The 19,345-nt window shown below is 45.7% G+C and overlaps 1 protein-coding gene across 2 annotated transcripts in view; it reads right to left on the bottom strand.

The window, feature by feature from the left end:
* Positions 1 to 18,536, bottom strand: part of EXT1 (exostosin glycosyltransferase 1) — a 300,026-nt gene extending 281,490 nt beyond the window's left edge. Inside the window, exon 1 of one of the 2 annotated variants that reach the window (XM_082364303.1) lies at positions 16,831 to 18,536. In XM_082364303.1, the coding sequence (XP_082220429.1) occupies positions 16,831 to 17,792 (962 nt within the window). In that variant the 5' untranslated portion in view covers positions 17,793 to 18,536. The remainder of the gene's footprint in view (positions 1 to 16,830) is intronic. The other variant, XM_082364302.1, reaches the window with a different exon arrangement.
* Between the last annotated feature and the right edge of the window lie 809 nt (positions 18,537 to 19,345).

Here is a 19,345-nt window from a genome sequence, read left to right as displayed (position 1 = left end):
GGTTTAAAACTGCCCCAATCTAAATTCCAGAATTTCCCCAGGCCCTGAATGACAGGACATAAGGAGGCTCTCAAAGCTTGCAGACACCTAAAATTATACAGGGTGAGAGAATAGTGAGGGGAAAGAAACTTCAGAGAGTCCGTCCACACGTGATGGAAACAAGCCCTTAGATTACCATCTCATCTGCTGTGTGGACAGAGCAATGCTTATCCAGGTTTCTGCTGATGAGCCTGGTGATAACCAGGGAATGCCCTGGGCCTGCTGATTTATGCTCCACTATCTGAAAAATCACTAGGCCACTTTTACACCCCCAAGGGGAATTCAAATGACAGGCTTCAAATGACAGGTCTTATTACACCAGTCCTGAATCAAGGAGCAAACTGAGAAAGCTCCCAAGTCACGGTACCTGGGAATTCCAAAAGCAAATATTTTAGACTTTAAGAGACATGTCAAAAAATCCAATTAATTCACCTCATCTAATTAAATGAGTTAATTGGAAATACGATACGGTACTTTTATCTCAACTGCTACCTGAATCTGCAAGTCAGCTTACGGGGAGAAAGAAGGGCAATTTTTATTTTGTGAGGAAGAAATGAGACGACAAGGAGAGGGAGACAAAAAAAAAAAAAAAAGCATCTGATTCTTGGTAGAAAACAATATCCAACACTGACACAGTAATGTTCCCAGAAAAAGAAAATGGATTTTGAATATTTCCTCCACCTACAAATAAATACAGCCCTAGTGTCGCTATTGTACGTAAAATACACAACTGCTTGCGGTCTGCAGTCAAGCAATATCATGTTTGAGATTATGGTAGAAGGTCTCACTTGACTTATACTTAATGAACTGTTCCCTAGAGTCTCTTTTGTAAAAGCTGTTAGGGAACACTCTATATGATTCTGTGATTTACAATAAGGATATAATCCTGTTCTAACGTGCTTTTGGGTCGGGGGAATGTGGTAAAGTGCCAAGGGACAGGATGCGACCCGCAGTGTATCTCCATCACAGCAAGGCTTGCTCCAGTGTGGAATCCAGTAGGAATCAGATCACATCTGGATTTGGTGGCAGAAACGGTTATTACAGAACAGCTCTTACTACGTGTTTGTTCCTAACTGCAGCTGTGTCTCCCGAGAGCAAGAATGAAAATATAAATTACAATGCGTCTGAAACCTCCCAGATCTTCAGAACACAGGCTTAAGTCTCCTCCCTAACGTTAACCCAGACTGCTGTTAGAAGTTTATCATCAAGGGTAGGTGACACACTGCTTCAACTTAGCATGCAGAAAGGGTCCAGAGGTCTGGGTCCTGCTGCAGCTGATAACGCCCGTCCTAAGAAAAGCCATCAGTTGTTAACAGCCATGCAAATTGCGGAAAGTAGAAAGTTATCCACTGTTATCACTTCCCGATTTGCTAAGTACCCCATCGTGATGGGATCGCTCCTTCGCCTCCTTGCATTGCGAGAGAACAAAAAAATCGTATTATCTTCTCTGTCTCATGCAGGTTTAGCTCAGAAAGTCATTTCAGGCGATGCCACTGGCACATCTGCCAGTGTTTTAATGTTTTTTCAAGAGGCAGGAACAAGAAGACCCACGTGACTGCTCAGCTTCTCGGAACAGGTGGGAAACATGATACGTACTTTGGTAAATGGAAAAAAAAATGTTTTAAAGACATAAAGTCATATTAATAATTTGCACCCTCGGTGGAACAACTTCTGGGAAATGAAAATCTATCGTATTTTGGCAACAGTTACAACAGGTGGTTGGAATTCTGGGCACTTGCCAAACCACCTTGAACTTTTATATGACTAGCAAGCTAATGTATCACATTGCACACTATAGTTATAATGAGCTGTAAACAGATAGGTCCAATGGAAGAAATGAAATGAAAACAATGATAAACAGACACAAATGGTAAATCTGAAATTGGACAAGACTAACGTGGTTTAATGGAACAGGAACATGAATGACAGTAACAATGGTTATTGACTGAGTACTTACTATGTACCAAGCACCGTTCTAAGCATCTTACACGTAATATCATTCACTTAATCTTCACAAAAACAACCCTATGAAATAGGAGTTATTATTATCCCCATTTTATAAGTGAAGAAATGGAAGCAAAGAAGTAAGGTGCCCAGCTAGTGGCAGAGCCACCATTCACGTTCAAGCCCCTAGTTTCCAGAGCCCAGGTGCATGACCTCCGTGCCATACTTGGCTGGAAGTCAAGAGATATGTGCTCCATTCCCTGTTCTGTCGCAACCAGCTACATGACCTTGGGCAAACTGCCCAGCTTCCCTGGATCTCTACTTCCTTATCTATATAATACAAGAGTTACACTAGACCTTTAAGGTCACTTCCATGATCTTATTTCTCCTCCCTCCAGATAAAACTGACACCATGATAGCATGATTGAACACCAGGTTCCTTCTCAGACAAAGGACAGATGCATAGACATACACATGTGTGCACAGACCTGATAGCCCCAATTGGTGATGAGCTCACAGGACTCTGTGCAGGAAAACCAGTTAAGGGAAACTGAGGCCCAGGGAGGCTCAAAGAGTCACCAACACCCCCTAGAATAGCTACTTCATACTTGGAATTTAAGGGTGCTCAATCTCTGAGCTTATGTTTATAGAAACTCAAAATTTATTCTGACAGCATTATTAACAGTAGCCAAGACATGGCAACAACCTAAATATCCATCAATGGGTGAACAGATAAAGGAAATATGGTATATATACACAGTGGAATATTATTCAGCCTTAAGAAAGAAGGAAATCTTGCCATTTGGGACAACACAGATCTTGAGGGTATGATGCTAAGTGAAGTAAGTCAGACAGAGAAAGACAAACAGCATCTGAACACCATTTACGAATCCAAAAAAGAACCCCCAAACTCACAGACACAGAGAAGAGATTGGTGGTTGCCAGAAGCGGGCTGGGGGTGTGTGTGTCGGGGGAGTAAACAGGTGAAGGCGGTCAAAAGGTACAAACTTCCAGTTATGAGATTAATAGTCCTAGAGATGTAGTGGTGTCTATAATTAACAAGAGAGTAAGTCTTCAAAATTCTCATCACAAGAAAAAAAATTTGTAAAAATGTGTGGACATTAACTAAACTTATTGTGGTAATCATTTCACAACATATACATATTACTAATATATATTTACATATCACTTGCAATATGTATATATAAAATATTTTACAATATATCTATATATAACATATCATCATTTGGCAATATATATGTATATATAAAATCATTATGATGTACACCTAAAACTAATACAATGTTATACGTCAATTATATCTCAATGTAAAAAAAAAATTTATTTTGATACTGAATCCTTTTTGCCCTCATTTATCCTACTTGGGTTACTCCTTAGACATAGTTAAGTCTAAAATAAGTGCAGGGGCTTCCCTGGTGGCACAGTGGTTAAGAATCCGCCTGCCAGTGCAGGGGACACAGGTTCGAGCCCTGGTCCGGGAAGATCCCACATGCCGCGTAACAACTAAGCCCGGGCACCACAACTCCTGAGCCTGCGCTCCAGAGCCCGCGAGCCACAACTACTTTAGCCTGCAGGCCTAGAGCCCGTGCTCTGCAACAAGAGAAGCCACCGCAATGAGAAGCCTGCGCACCGCAACGAAGAGTAGCCTGCCTTGCCGCAACTAGAGAAAGACTGTGCGCAGCAACAAAGACCCAATGCAGCCAAAAATAAATAAATAAATAAATTTATAAAAAAATAAAATAAAATAAGTGCAGGAAAATACTACTCTTTCTTTGAACTGTAGTAAACATTGAGGTACTTAAATTTTATCTTCATATAAAATACTGTTCAATTTTTTAAAAACATGTAATGTAACTCTACAATCTAAATACAGAAAATATCATACATTTCCAGTCTTTGAATCAGTAAAAGACTGACTGCCCTACATTTACAGGTTTGCAACATTACACTTGCATACTTAAAAATGCAGTTATCATAAAAGGTGTTGCTTAAAGGCAGCTTTTTTAATGCAGTGTGAATTTTAAAGGAGCACATAGCATATAAGAAATGGTGTTTTCAAGAAAAATTTATTCTCTGCTTCTCAGTAAAGCTAAAGTATTTCGGTATTAGATCCCCTCTGATTAGATTTTCAGATTGGTTCAGACACACAGACCTAGAAATCATTTTGGAAAATGACCTTACCAAGCTTTGTAAAAACATAAAACATAATTCATACTTAATCAAGTGTCATACGATTGCCACCAAATCTGAATCCATTTTTAAGACCTATTAAGAAGTCAAGTAATTGGGATCCAGTGCATTCTCCTTTTTAATCTATACACCTTGAATACGTTTATGTAATATCCATACAATTCCACAAGCTAACTAACACAAACAAGCCAGGAGATTTTAAGTGCAGGAAATGGAGGCCAATGGGAGAAACAACTGAACACCTTCCCTTTGCTTTTTTTTCCCCTTTGCTTTTTAATTAAATGATAAATCTCAATATGAATTCATTAGAAGCCTGATAGCTCAATTAAGCTATGTTACTATATACTCTGGGGCAATGCTTCAATATCAGTTAACAGAGTTGGGATGTAACCTGAGCAGGAAATGTAAGCCAAAAGTTATATTCGACCTACCATTTGGGAGAAAAATTGCAATTAAGGGGGCACAAAAAGTCCCAATATCTACAGACTGTTAAAATTAAATGACAAAAAGACCATAATGGTTTCTCCTGTAGCAATAAATTCTTTAGATTCACACTATGCAGTAAAGCCTGTCAGTTCATTTTAATTTGGTTTTACCAATATCATATCCAACAGAACAGGAAAAAAAGAAAAGGAAAGAAAAGAAACTACCTTGGAAGAAAAGAAAAAAAAAAGGTTATTGGAAGAAACATCCCCTTTGAAAATGAAAAGAAACTCTGGGTAAATCAGCAAAAGATGAACTTGGAGGAAACACAGGAAGGCCTGGGCTGTAAACCAGACAGTGACATCTACAGAACCCATACTTTGTACGGTCAACAGCATTTCGATTGGTTAAATAAATGTAATTTTTTTTTCATTTATCCAACAAAAACTGAGCGCCCAGTATGGGTGGGTCAGGCATGGTGCTAGGCTGTGAAGACACAGCAGTGAGTGAGTTCAATGTCACTTTCGCCACAGAGCCCTCCTTCCCCCTGTATTTAAACTGTAACCCCCCCCCTTTCCCATTCTCACTCTGCATCCACATCACCTGGTGAGCTTTTTAAAAACCTGAACTTCATCCCCATAGAGTCTGATTGGCCAGGAGTAGGGCCCATGCCCCATTTCCAGAAGCTCCCCAGGTTGAGACCCACTGCCTTCACCCCTTTCCATACACTGCTTTTCTTCCCAGCACCAAGCACCTCCTAACACAGGCCATAACTGACATGGTAAAAGCCTCCAGTCATTAGACTGGGACCATCTTGGGGCAGGGATGTGTGTCTGTTTGGTTCACTGTTGAATCCCCAGTGCCTGGAAAGAGTAGGTGCTTAATAAGTATCTGTTGAGTAAATTTAATGAAAAACAACATGAATTCTCTCCTCAGGGCCCGTACAATTACTGGGGAGAGAGAAAAACAGATAGTTAAATAAATGGAAAAAACCACAGCCGTGGCAAGTATTAACTGTTCTATAAGAGCCCATTAACAGGGGAATGTGACCAAGTCTGGGGCATCAAGGAAGTGACACTGGAAGAAATGAAATGAAGCTGGGGGACAGTTTTCTGAGAGAGAGAAGAGGGCATGTGGGGAAAGGGAGGAGGAGGAGGAATGAGGCTCTGCCAAGGGTCTGGGGATGGAAAGGCAGGTAGAGCTGGACCAACCCCACCTTCATATCGTATGAATGAATTATGAGAAGCCTCCAGGGTGAGTTCAACTAGGATGGTGGCATGGTCCTATTTTTATCAGTGGTGCTGTGGATGACTTCCACCAATCTCTCAGGGTGCTGGAATATATACAGGACATGTGAAATCCATTCCAGATCTCCACCCATCAGTTCCCATCCTGGGCATCCCCAGAAATGCAGAAAAAGCAGGACATGTGCCCCAACATACCTACCAGGGCAGCCTCTAAGCAACAGACTAGATGCTCCTCCTCCCCTTATGGACGCCTCCCCTTCTCTAATTCCCAGCCTCCATATTCCACACCCGGGGCCACTCTTTCCCTGAGCCCAGGGCCCAAGGCATTTGGAGCACTAGTCAGTCAAGAATAACTAGCATCGGGCTTCCCTGGTGGCGCAGTGGTTGAGAATCTGCCTGCCAATGCAGGGGACACGGGTTCGAGCCCTGGTCTGGGAAGATCCCACATGCCACGGAGCAACTAAGCCCATGAGCCACAACTGCTGAGCCTTCGCGTCTGGAGCCTGTGCTCCGCAACAAGAGAGGCCGCGACAGTGAGAGGCCCGCGCATGGCGATGAAGAGTGGCCCCCGCTTGCCGCAACTAGAGAAAGCCCTCGCACAGAAACGAAGACCCAACACAGCCATAAATAAATAAATAAATGAATAAATAAAAATTAAAAAAAAAAACAATAACTAGCATCACAGGCCCACATGACAATACCAGAAAACTTTATATTTCTCATTAAAGTATTGATATGTATTATAAAACCCCAGAAATCTGAGTTAGCAACAAATACCAGAACTCTGATGCAAGCTCCAAGGATGCAACTACCCCTTGTATCCGGAGCCCTTGGGGAACTTGCTAAGCTTGGTACATAAGCTTTCAAATGGAGAGCTTATCTTAGGGCCACCAAAATATTTTTATTTTAACCATAGGGTTCAAAAAAGTTATAAAGTTCATTATTTGTTCCTCTACTTTCTGAAACAAAGGCCAGCGTACATAAGAGGTGGCTCACGGTCAGCGCTGTACCATGGTATAGTTTATCAAATATTTACAGAAGCTCTGCTTGGTGACAGGCACGGTGTTAGGTGGCGGGACTCAAAGGCACGCTTCTGGGGAGTCCATAGGACACACTCGGGCTCTGGGCCAGCTGCTCTTCAGTTGCAGTGCTTCTTTACTTCTTCTGGGTGTTACATTTTATCACTTCCTGGCCTGCTTCCTTCCATTTGGGTTGCCAACTGTCCCTTCTTCCCAGCTCCGCCTGCAAGAATCCCTCCCTCTTTAAATTGACTGCTTTGAATCTGCTGTGAGCTGAGAAACCAGATTACCACGCTGGTTAGAACTGTCTCTTCTCCAGCAAGATTAAATAAATTCTAGGTGAGAAACACAAGTGATACCCTATAAATCAATCACACTATTGTTTACGTGTGTGTGGTCTTCATGACATCAGTTCCAGCTGTGCAGAAGCAGTACGATGCCGTGGTGAAGAACACAGGTTCAGAAGCCAGACGGCCCTCGGTTTGTGTCCCAGCTGTGTGCTCTTAGGCAAGTCACTTTTAAAGATTCTCTGAACTTTGTTCTGCATCTCAAATGAGTATCTTCCTGCTAGGGTGGACGTAAAGATTAAAGAAGATACTGCCCGTTACCCAGCACACAGTACACGCTCAAGAAATATTAGCAGCTATCATCATCATCAACCGGGCTCAAATATGTCAGTGCCAACAGGATATGGCTTCAACAGTGCCTGCCACAGGCAACTTCCCCTAACCACAGTCCCGTTTCAGGAAGCAACTTTAGGCTGTTCTTTGCAAAAGGATGGCCACCAATTCAATCAAGAATGACAACGTGACAGGGCAGTCTTTCAACTGATGAGGTCACCACCAGACCCAGAGACATGGCCTGACAGGAATGGCTCTCCCCTGAAAGGAGTAAGGATCCCCAGTAAAGCCAATCAGGCTGGTTTCCTTCAGGGCCTGCAGGAGAGAATTCAGGAAAGACTGGCCAGTGGTTGGCAGACACACCCCGCGACAGAGGTGCCAGTCTGGGGAGAGATGAAGGTCCAGAGCGGGAAGAAAGGAGCAGACCCAAGTTATTGTGCTGGGTCCTGAGAACTTGCTGGAAACACTTCCAGTCCAGTTTTTGTTCCATGTCCCTTCACAATAAATCCTGTGACTTAAGGTGGCCTGAGTGATATCCTGCTCTTTGCAACCTAAGGGCCTGTCGAACCAGCCCATTCATACGAGGTAGCCTTCCAAAGATCACCCTCAACCGACGAGGCACAGAAGTCACTTGCAAAAGCAATAACGTGCATTCCTAGAGCAGTCATCCAGGGAACTTGGGGGATGCAGAGTCAAGGCAGTGCCTGACTGCCCCAGAGACCACCCTCCACCTGCTCCCACCTCTGCCCCAGGCCACCTGCAAGCTCCAAGGCCCCATCTAGGTCTTCCCACAGCCCACAGAAATAATGGCTAGCCTTCCAGGGCATCTACCACAATTTTCTGGGGATTAAGTATCAAGAAAGAGGTGAGCAGTTATTTCTGTGGCTTAGTAAAGAGCCAAGTTATGAAACTAAGCAAACCTCTGTGGTTGATTAGAAAATGGCAGCAAGATGGTTTTTAATAAACACCACCACCTTGTAGAGCACATCAGTGTTTAAGAGGTTTTGCATTACAAGCAGTTACGCACTCCACCTCCTTTCAATCTTTCAATGACCCTGTGAGGTGTTATGATCCCCACTTACAGATGTGGAAAATGAGGCTGAGCGGTTCAGCACCTAGTCCAGGAATGTGTGTGGGTGAGTGACTTCCCTGGTCCAGGGTTATCGCCCTCTCCTAAAGGGCTTCACAGAAGACAAGAGGGTACACAAAATGAGGAAGTGTTTCTCCACAAATCTTATCGCTGCTCAAAGCAATTACAATGGGAAGAAAGTCTAACTAGGCGTAAACGGTTTGGTTCACCTTGTTTTCTGTCTTGGTTTTTTGTTTATTTGTTTTTCTTTTTCTATTTTTTTTTTGGCCACTCAGCGAGGCTTGGGGGACTTTAGTTCCCAGACCAGGGATTGAACCCGGGCCCTCGGCAGTGAAAGCACCAGGGAATTCCCTCTGTCTTGGTTTTTAAATCACTTAGAATAGTGCCTCCTTTGCTCCTAGAATCCCAGACCTGACCTGGATGCCCCAGAGGTAAAGCCACTTGTCTCAATTCACCTCCAAAGGACCAAAGACTCAACAGCCAAAGAGAAAAGAGAGGAGGGCTTTGAGCAGCTGACACAATTAACTTAAAAAACTGACATCTACCCAGGTTAGGCCCACAGATTCTGAGATCCCAGGAGAGGCTGTAGAACGCACAGAGGAAGCAGTCTTCTCAGGAAAGAGACACACGGAGGTTTCTGGCTCCAGCAAAAATGAAACTTCAAAGGGAACAGAGCTGTGGGAGCTTCAAAGACCCCCTCCCCCGCCCACCCCCTCCGCAGGACCAATTAACACCTACAGATGTTTATCTAAGCAGTCATTTCATGCCGGCTACTTCGCTAAATGGGTGCTCAAACTCACCTCAAAAATTGCTATTCCTCCAAAAGGGATTGGGGGGGCGGGGGGTCAGGAGAGAGGAAGTGCTGTGTTTTCTGAGAGAGAGACCTTAGTCCAGAAGAAAACAAATCCTCAGTACAGTGAAATTCATCACAGACTTATGTATAATAAAAGAAAAGATGGGAAACAAATCTCTTACTAAGAAAATGCAAATCAACTACAGTACAGCCATAAGTTACTAAAAAGAACCGTGCAGCCATTAAAAATCCTACTTTAGTATTTTAATAGGATTTTCCTCTTTAGTAGGAGAGGAAGAGGCTCTGAGATAATGTTAAGAAAAAAGCATGGGGCTTCCCTGGTGGCGCAGTGGTTGAGAGTCTGCCTGCCAATGCGGGGTACACGGGTTCGAGCCCTGGTCTGGGAGGATCCCACATGCCGTGGAGCGGCTGGGCCCGTGAGCCACAACTACTGAGCCTGCGCGTCTGGAGCCTGTGCTCCGCAACAAGAGAGGCCGCGATAGTGAGAAGCCCGCGCGCCGCGATGAGGAGTGGCCCCCACTTGCCGCAACTAGAGGAGGCCCTCGCACAGAAACGAAGACCCAACACAGCCAAAAATAATAAATAAATAAATAAATAAAAATTTAAAAAAAAAAAAAGAAAAAAGCAACATGCAAAAATACATTTAAAGTCGGACTTTAACTTTATAAAACCAACAGACTAGAACGGCCAGGAGTTTGTTTTGTTCACTCCCAGCTCCAACACCTATGTGTCTGGCACAAACAAGACACGTAAGGAAAATGTGTCGAATTCATTATTTACTATTAATTAAATAATAATTAACATAGCTATACAAGGTACTTGGATATGCAGACATGGAATGACATAATCACTCGCAGAGGTGTATATGTGGGTTATAACAGGCCAACTACTGAAGTTTAATAATAGTGGTTAGCTCTCATTGTCAGGACTAGAGAAGACATTTATTTTCATATTCATCTCTTTTGCATTTTCCTAATTTTCTGCAGAGGCTCTGTACAATTTTTATAATATTTTAACCACTGTTTTTCTACAGGGAGCCTCAGGGCCTAGCAGCAGTGGTGTGCTACACTCCAGAAACCTGGCCCGTTTTGTCAGAAATGGAATCTTCCAGTGGGTCTCCCATTTCTACAGGGTCACACCTTATACCTGGGGCAACGGTCACTCCTGCACCACCTCATGGGTTCACTGACACCTAGTACAGGGCAAACCCTGCAAGGTGCTAGCAGGAGGGCAAAGGTCACACATGATTCACTTCCTCACTTTCCTTAGACGAGCTCTAGGAGAAAATGAAAGGCAGAATCTACATAGTCAAAGTTATAAGCTGAAGGAGTTCGATGCTTAAGTGTCAACTCAGGGCCGTCTTAATCACATCTCTTAGCCAGATTTTTTCCTTGGGAAGCATGTTTATAAAGGAAAGCAGTAGGGGAAAAAAAAAAGATACGACATACAAACACCCAAATCACACTAAACTCACTGATACAAAACTGTGAACAGGTAGAAATTTTGCTTGATCCTTTAAGGTGATAACATTTTTTAGAGGAAAGAGCGTTGTCTTCGACATCCAAGATGCCTGGTTTGAACACCACCATTTCCTCACCAGATGTGACCATGGCTCCTAACTTTACCCTCTCGCGGCCTGCACTCCTATCTGTAAAGTGGGGATTTTACACACTGTTGTCGAAAGGCTTAAATGAGCTAATAAAGGCGACTTCAGATAAGACACTGGACAAATATCTTGCAGTTTTGAGGGAGTCCCTGTGCATTAAAGGAACTTGGGCACAGACGGAAGAGCTTTGAAGGAAAACCAATCAGTCATTAAGCTCATGGTGTTCACGTCCAAACACGAACACTCTCAGGAGACTGCAGTATCTAGTGACCGCTGAGCCTGACGGGTTCCCTCCGAAGAGGCTGTGTGGAAAAGTGACGGTCATGAGGGAGCAGCGGGCCTCAGAGAAATGAGAGGAATGGGAACCAGAAAACCTGGACTGTAGCCTCCGTTCAGCTACTTACAAGCTGTGCAGCCTTGACAATCCACCTCTCCAGAGCTGGCCTCAGCTTACAAACCTGTAAAATGGCCTGACGAGACACCTGGCAAGGTGGCTGTGAGCAGAGCAGCCGGGCCCTATCAAGCACAACCTTTGGTGTGACCTTAGTGTACTCAAGGTCATTGTCAGCAGGTGTTTCTAACAGCGGGTTCTGGGGAGGAACATCCACAGGCCTTTGGACAAAGAGAACAAGCACCACCTGAGGGCGTGACAGCTCCCCTTTTGGCCAAGTCGGTGCCACCCAAAGCTGCTGTCACAGTCAGGGGGACCAATGGTGGCCTCCCACTGGTGAGGCCCGCCCAAGCCTTCGTAGCAAGCCATCCTCTGAAGGACAAAATCCCACAGGCTCCCAGCTCAGGTCACAGATTCCACTTTCAACCGTCATTTTTTGAACTAGATTCAATCAACTTGCAAATGTCCCTGGAAGTAGCCCACAAAACCTCAACCTTTAGGGATTCCTTGTAAATGAGGCTCTCAGGAGCCCTCCAGAAAGCAAGTTCAGAGAAGGTGAGAAACTTGAGGGCGGGAGGGGCACAGAAAGAATTAGAACCTCAGTGCAAGAAGACACAATTGCTAACTTCAAAGTTCATCTAGGGCTGGCCCTAGCTTTATTTTAAAACTGTGCTTGGGCTTCCCTGGTGGCGCAGTGGTTAAGAATCCGCCTGCCAGTGCAGGGGACATGGGTTCGAGCCCTGGTCCGGGAAGATCCCACATGCCGCGGAGCAACTAAGCCCATGCGCCACAACTACTGAGCCTGCGCTCTAGAGCCCGCGAGCCACGACTACTGAAACCTGCATGCCACAACTACTGAAGCCTGCATGCCACAACTACTGAAGCCCGTGCGCCTAGAGTCTGTGCTCCTCAACAATAGAAGCCACCACAATGAGAAGCCCGCACACCGCAACGAAGAGTAGCCCCCGCTCGCTGCAACTAGAGAAAGCCCACGCACAGCCACGAAGACCCAACGCAGCCAAAAATAAATAAATGAAAAAAAAAAAATAAGAGCACACGTGTGTTAAAAAAAACAAAAAAACAAAACTGTGCTTATGTGGTTTATTTTAGAAATGCTTTTGTGCTATCATACACCTGTGGGGAAAAAGGTGCTAATATTTTACATTTAAAACCTGAGAAGCACAATTTCCAACTTTCATTCCTCCAAGGTTCCCTGTTGGATCACGAACTCACCCAAGGTGTCTGAGAATATAGTTCGGGAAAATGGGGAATCAATATATCATCATTTACTTGTGCACATTTTCTTTTTGCTATAAATGCATTTGAATTCAGCTTAGCATTCAGTGAATTCACAGCCTATTCCCAAAATTCACTGGAGCCAAACTGAAAAGTCCCCAAAACTCCTACGTAGACTAAACAGCACCGGGGACCTCCACCTTAGTTGGCAATGAAAAGAAATATGTAAGCCCTAGAGCAAAAGTTCTCAAGTCTGACGATGCCCTTAGTAGCGGCTGTGTGTCAACCCCTAAAACTAGATGACAAATTATGCATGTATGTGCTTTCTTTTTTCACAAAGTTGGTCCAAAGCCTTTATCAGCTTCCCAAATGATTCCAAGAGAAATCCCATAAGAAACACCATCAATAAGGACCTTCCAGTGGCTGGAGAGCTTTCAGGTGTGTCTGTAATTAATGATGGAATACTGTAGGTCAAGGAGAAAAAGTCAGAAGGCCTGCTTTCTAGGGCTACCCCTGCTACTAAACAGTTTTCTGACCTTAAGCAAATCCCTTTAACAGTCTATCCCTCAGTTTCCATGTCTGTAAAATTAGGATGTTTGGAAGTTGTATGATCACTTACCTTCAAGACCCTTAAGAACAGCAGGATTGTGAGGTACAGCTTCAACAAACACAGGAGAAGGTGTCCAAAAGGCCTGCACAGAATCCTGCCTGTTCCCAGAAGAGCCGCTTAAAATATTCTCCACCACTTTCCTCAAAGGGGTCAAAGATAGAAGCCACCTCTCATTTCCTTCTTTTTCTTCTATTTCAGAAAGCCAAATTTGAAGTTCCACAATAATGCCCTTTGAAGGGATCTGCACTATTAAGTTCATGCAAAAATACAGTAATTCTGTAAGGGTGCATAAGAAGCTCAAAAGATGTAAAATAGAATTTCTCTGAAGCCTCATTACAAATCATGTAATCACTGCAGCAACTTATTTTAGCCAGTGTCATCTACATCTGTTAATATATGTAACTGATGAAAATTAATTACGGGTGTCATAAAAATGGATGTTTTAATATAATCCTGGAAGTCTGGGTCAAAAATATTGCTCTATTACAAGAGAAAAGTCTGTTCCTTCATTCCATGCAGTTCTCCTATACCTTTAGTAGTAACTGTCTGTTTTTCACAAAAGTGAAGTTGAAAGATAAGTCCTCAACTAAACATTTATTGTCACATAAGGCTAAATTTCGCTAAAAGCAACTTTTTTTTTAGTTGATACACTTGTACATATTCTATAGTATCCTAACTTGACCATGATACCATAAATTTTCAATCTAATTATCAGACCCCCTAAGTCCAAAGCAAGGTTATATGTGGTTGTTTGTGGCAGCAAATTAAACTGAAGGCTTTTCATAGGCCCTTGCTGATAAAGAAAAGTAGATGAAAACTGATCCTGTTTTTATAAGCCATTATCAAATGAACGCTTAGAGAACCCTAAAGCAGTCAAAAACCCATTCCACCAAAGGATAAACTAAGGTTCAAGGTGATGAATCAAAAGTCACACCATGAGACAGTATAAGAAGTCAAACTTAGATGACTTATATAGACCTAACTGCAATATCCTCCTCTAAAACCCTGGGAAGAGATTAGCATTTGATTGAAGGAGTTCTGCGTCTGACACACGCACAGCTGACTTACAGAAAACATCAGTATAAATAGCAAAGTACAACAGTTGTGCTTACTTCAGAGCACAAGACAGGTTGCCTGCTATGTGAGCATTCTCACCACATTTCAGAGCTCATTCATTCTTCATATCTTCCAAAGTCAACCGCAGAGGCAGACATGTTTGCAAGCACCATTTCTCAGAGATAAAGCGTTCAGATAACCCAGTGAGAGGAAGGAGTTAAAACTCCAGGTGAAGCAGGCCGATGAATATAAACGTTCTGCAACACCATCCCGTCCTATGAAACAAGGTTAGAGCTGGAAAGTATGCAAAAAAGGAATGAAGAAAATCCAGAAGTGACTCTGAAAGAAATCCCTGCTCAGGAGAAAGAGGCAACTTGCTTTCCTCACTAAATGCCACTCTTCAGATGAGACTCAGTCCTGAGGGCCTGACCCCTTGTGGTCTTTAAACATAAACCAAAACAAGGGTGTGGGTGTCTGATTTCTTGATGCAACGACAAAAGGTCAAAAATTAGTGAAATTTAATTAGCAAAAATTAAAGTTTCTTGGAAACAACCCCTCCTTCCCTTATTGCCAAAAATCTCTAGAAAAACCTTCTGCAGAGAATGTAGACGATTTATTTTGGGACTAGGAGAGTAAAGCAGATGTGACTGTTGTATCGGATTGAGGGTGTTTCCCAAATAAACGTATAATTCAAATTTCTTAAGATCTCCCCTCCAGCTCCTTTAGAGGAATGAAGACCATCATGATCCTTCTACAAAATTCGGTGAAACTGCTTGAGAAGACACTGAAAGGTCAGACTTCATCTCGAGTTACTCCACCATAAACCAGACAAAGAAATTCCTCAAAGGCTATGAGCATTTTTTTCTTACAAGCACCCACAGGAATAGGTCAATGTAAATGTCGTGTAAACAAAGCGTTCATTACTAACCACAGTTTGTTTCTTTTGTGAGAAAATCTTAATCCATGGCAACTGCACCCAACATTCACACATAACTGCCCCCGAAGCAGAGGAAAATTTAGATTCATAATTGACCCTACAGCCTCGGGCTTTGCTTATGCTCGAAAAGCAAGAGGCGTTGGGGTTTGGGGAATCCCAGTGTTTGATACTTTCTCCTTCACTGTCTACGATCAAGTACAGGAGGACTTGAATTTCCCTTCCAATCACTCCTACAGAGGCCCGAGTGTCTGAGGAAATCCACAGACAACAATCAAACCTTTCATTTCAGGGTCCTTTCCCCACCATGCCCCTTCCTGTTCCAATCAGGTCTGCAAAGCGTTTCCCCTATTCTGCATTTCATGAATCAATTGCAAAACCCGCCAACCTCTGCCAGTTCCTCTTGTACTCAGCTGAGAGGTTCCCCTTCCTCCCTGGGTAGCACAAGGCTGCTCTGGTTTTTAACTGGCGTAACGTGGAAAGGCACTGTAGGAGCTCACTAACTCTTTCACAGCCAGACAGAAGTGAGAGAGTCTGGGGCTCCCACCCCATCGATGAGGAAACGGACCCTCCAAGCTCAGGTTAAAGCCGATTCGCAGAAACTAGTTTTGACCCCAAGCCCAGTGTGTCACTTACTGTCACTGGGAAGGAAAAGGAAGAGTGAGAAGGTCTACAAAGTCCCCAACTCAGTTACTTAGCAACTGGACAAAACTTGCTTCACTCCAGAGGGTAAAGAGGCATCTCACAGCCCATTCAGAGAGTAACAGTCTCCGATTTACATGCAAATTGATAAAGACAAAAGGGAATGGGAAATCTAAATTAGCAACTGGAGTTTACAGCAGAGGGGCTGAGGCCCAGATTTTTTAAAAACAGCTTCTCCTAGGGAGGCAGGATATATACATGCCAACAAACACACATGAATGAATGCATGCATGCATGCACGCATGCAAGATCACAGGCCCTAACCAGTTTACAGTCTCCCTTCATAGAAGTCAATGCCATCTGGGAGTAGGGAAGAGGCAGGCACAGAAAGTTTAGTAGCTGAAATTAAAGGACTTCCACTGCTAACACAAATTTAAGGTTTGCGGAAAGATGACAATTGAGGGGTGGGAAAATTCCGCGGAAAGCTGCTCCCCCTGCTCGTGAGAAAAGCAAATAAAGCATCAATCTTGGGGTAAGGTCCCCAGACTGTGAGTGGATTCAGAGCCTCTCGGGTCCCTAGACCCTCTCACAAACACCCTCCTGGATCCACTGGTGAAGTGCAGTTTCCAAACTTGGATCAAACCCACACCCTTCATAGAACACACATCACCCTGAAGGCTTTCCAAGCAAGAGGGAAACATGGTCACCTACTTGGCCCAGGAAAGTGCTCCAGGATTTTCCCTTAGCCCAAGGAGCTCAAACTCTGGGTCCTCAGCTCCAAGCTACACACCAGAAGCAGGCTGCTCAGTCCCAGGCTCAGAGCAAAAGGAAAAGGACCCGGGGGGGGGGGGGGTCCCCTGCCCCACCCCCATCTCCCAACTTCACACCTGGACCAGGTGGGCAGGGCCCAGGGCTGAGCCGCTGAGGCCCATCAGCTAAGCCACTTACTTCTCATACTCAGTGTTGTCTCTGTCACAGCGAGAATCCTTGTGCTTTTGCCAGTCTTTGCCATGCTTGCAGGTGGTGAGAAGCAAGACGTCTTCCCCGTTATGGACGTGATATAAGGCATTCCTGGTGTCTGACCCTATCCCTGTCAGGTACCTCTTCCCCTTGAAGACTAGCATGTACTTCCTGAGAGGAGGGATAGTGTTAAACTTCAAAAACCCCCTCTCCCCTCCTGTCCTGGGATGATCCTTAGAAAAGAGGGGAATAGAAACATCAAAGTTGGGTCGGAAGTTTTCAGTACTGATGCTGGCTTTGGCCAGCATCGCCTGGCCGATGTCAAACCCCACATCCTCGGTGTAGTCAGGCCAAGTGCCAGAATATAAATTAAAAATTAAATGATTCCTACCACTGTTCCACAAGTGGAGACTCTGCACTTTGGATCTCAAATTGTGCACATACTGAGGTGACAACTGGTCTCTGTCTAAAGTATCCAGACTCAGGACAAAGAGGCACGCCTGGCTGGGGTCCGAGGTGTAGAACCTGGAGCCCTCGATGGCCGCTAGAATGTTTTGGTAACTTTCGGCGATTTTCTCCCCTTTTTGCTGCGGGTATACGTAGACTTTGAAGCCGTTTTTCTTGCAAAGGGTGAAATCGAAGCAGGACTCCATGCGGCACTTCTTGCCTTTGTAGATGCTCGAGTTGGCGTCTCGCTTCTGCCGTGGGGAAATGTGCACACTGGAATCCTCGTTTTCCAATTGATCCCAAGGAACGAAGGGGCGCAGAGCGTCCGGGAAGCGGGGCCAGAAATGATCCGGACTCGGGTGGTGCAAGCCATTCCGACGGCTGTGCTCTTCTCTCCGGCTGTGGCTTCTCGATGCCCTAAACTGCAAGCCTCCGAAATAAAACAAAAGGGCGAGACAAGAGCCAGCTGAGAGCAGGATGAAATAGCGTTTTTTGGCCTGCATGTGTCCTGCCTGGGTCAAGAGGATTGTAAATAAACACAAGAATCACCCAAGTTTCCCAATCAACACTTTCAGCTCCAGTCCGCCATCTTCCCGCCTGTAAAGACTTCAAACTCTCCGCTCCCACCTTCTCTGGATGCCTTTCCCCAAGCCGTGGACTGATCCAGCGCATGTGGGCGATTTCTTTAACTTTCTCCCCTTCGGTCTTTCATCTTTGGGTTGCACAATAGACGGGAGAGAGCGGGGCTGAATATTTCGCACCCAGGGCGGGCGAGCAGCGGACTGTAATTCTCTTGCATGCAACAAGACGGAGGAAAAGAAAGAGAGGGGGGAAAAAAAGCTCCCGATGCCCAATCAATGACAAGACGAAGTGATTTCCTTGCCTCTCGGATTCCTCTCTGCGCCGTGGAAAACGAGCCCTGGGAAAGCAACTTCAACTCATCCACACTCCGGGGCAGAGCACTCCGGTTCCAACAAGTCAGCCGATCTCCGGGTTCAGCCGGCTAGTGCATCTTGCAGCTGGGGCGCCGTAACCTCACAAATCCCTGCATCTCTCTTTATTCCCTTCTGCAGCGGCTCCGAGACTCCAGCGGTGTTTACTCCTGCGCTCGCGGGGCCGGCCCCCGGGACGCGCGGCGGCCCGGTAGAAGGCGGCGGCGCTGGGTGACGGCGGCGGCGCGTCCTCCCCGCGGGCAGTGCCGGCCCCGAGCGGCGCTTCCCAGGCCCCCGCGCGGTTGCTGCCGACCGCCGCGTTCGGTCGCCGAATGTTACCCGGTTCTGAATGTTACACTTACACATTCCATTCCCGACACGACAGCGCTGACCTCATCCATCCACGCAGCCCGCGCTGCCATTGGCCGAGCGTCACGTCCGGGGGGGGCGGTGCTTCCGCTGCGCCCATTCATAACCCCCGGCCACCGGCAGAGGCGCCGGCGCGGCGAGGGGGTTGCGGGCGGCGCGCGGACCCCGGGGCGCTTCTGCCGGGGCCCGGCGGGCGGAGCGGGGGGCGGCCCAGTGCGAGCCCCGTGGCCCCTCGGCTCGTCCCGGCCGGGACCCCGGCCTGGGCCGCACCGCCTTGTGCTGCTGCGCCGGGAACCAGCGCCTCCCAGAGACGCCCGCTGGCGCGCGGCGGCTGGGGAACCGGGGAACCGGGGACTGTCCGGCGCTTCCCGGGCCCCGCTGCTCCTGCTGCCTCGGGCGCCCTCGAGAATCCCGTCTCCTCGGCTGCCTGTCGGCAACGCCTCCCCGAGCGGGCGGCTGGGAGTGTTCGGGTTCCTGGAGAAGGATGCTCGAAAATTGGAGCAGTGGGGCGAGCCCAAGGGATGCGGGAGGAAAGAAAGACTTCATAGAAAGCGACCGCGGACCTTACGGATGCCTCTCCCCGCCCATCTTCGACTCTCTGAGGCCCCAAATGTTTCCTTTTTACAAAGCATTAAAACAGGTCCCTTATTCCCTACATAGCCCATCCTTTTTTTTTTTTTTTTTTTTCTCTTTCCCCAAGGAGACACCCCAAGCCCCAAGAATAAAGAGGAAATATTACAATCAAGAGGAATCAT

Source organism: Balaenoptera borealis, assembly GCF_965194805.1.
Source record: "Balaenoptera borealis genome assembly, chromosome: 17".
Taxonomy (NCBI): Eukaryota; Metazoa; Chordata; class Mammalia; order Artiodactyla; family Balaenopteridae; genus Balaenoptera; species Balaenoptera borealis.
Note: the sequence above shows the minus strand (reverse complement) of the source record. Positions and strands in the feature narration are given on the sequence as shown.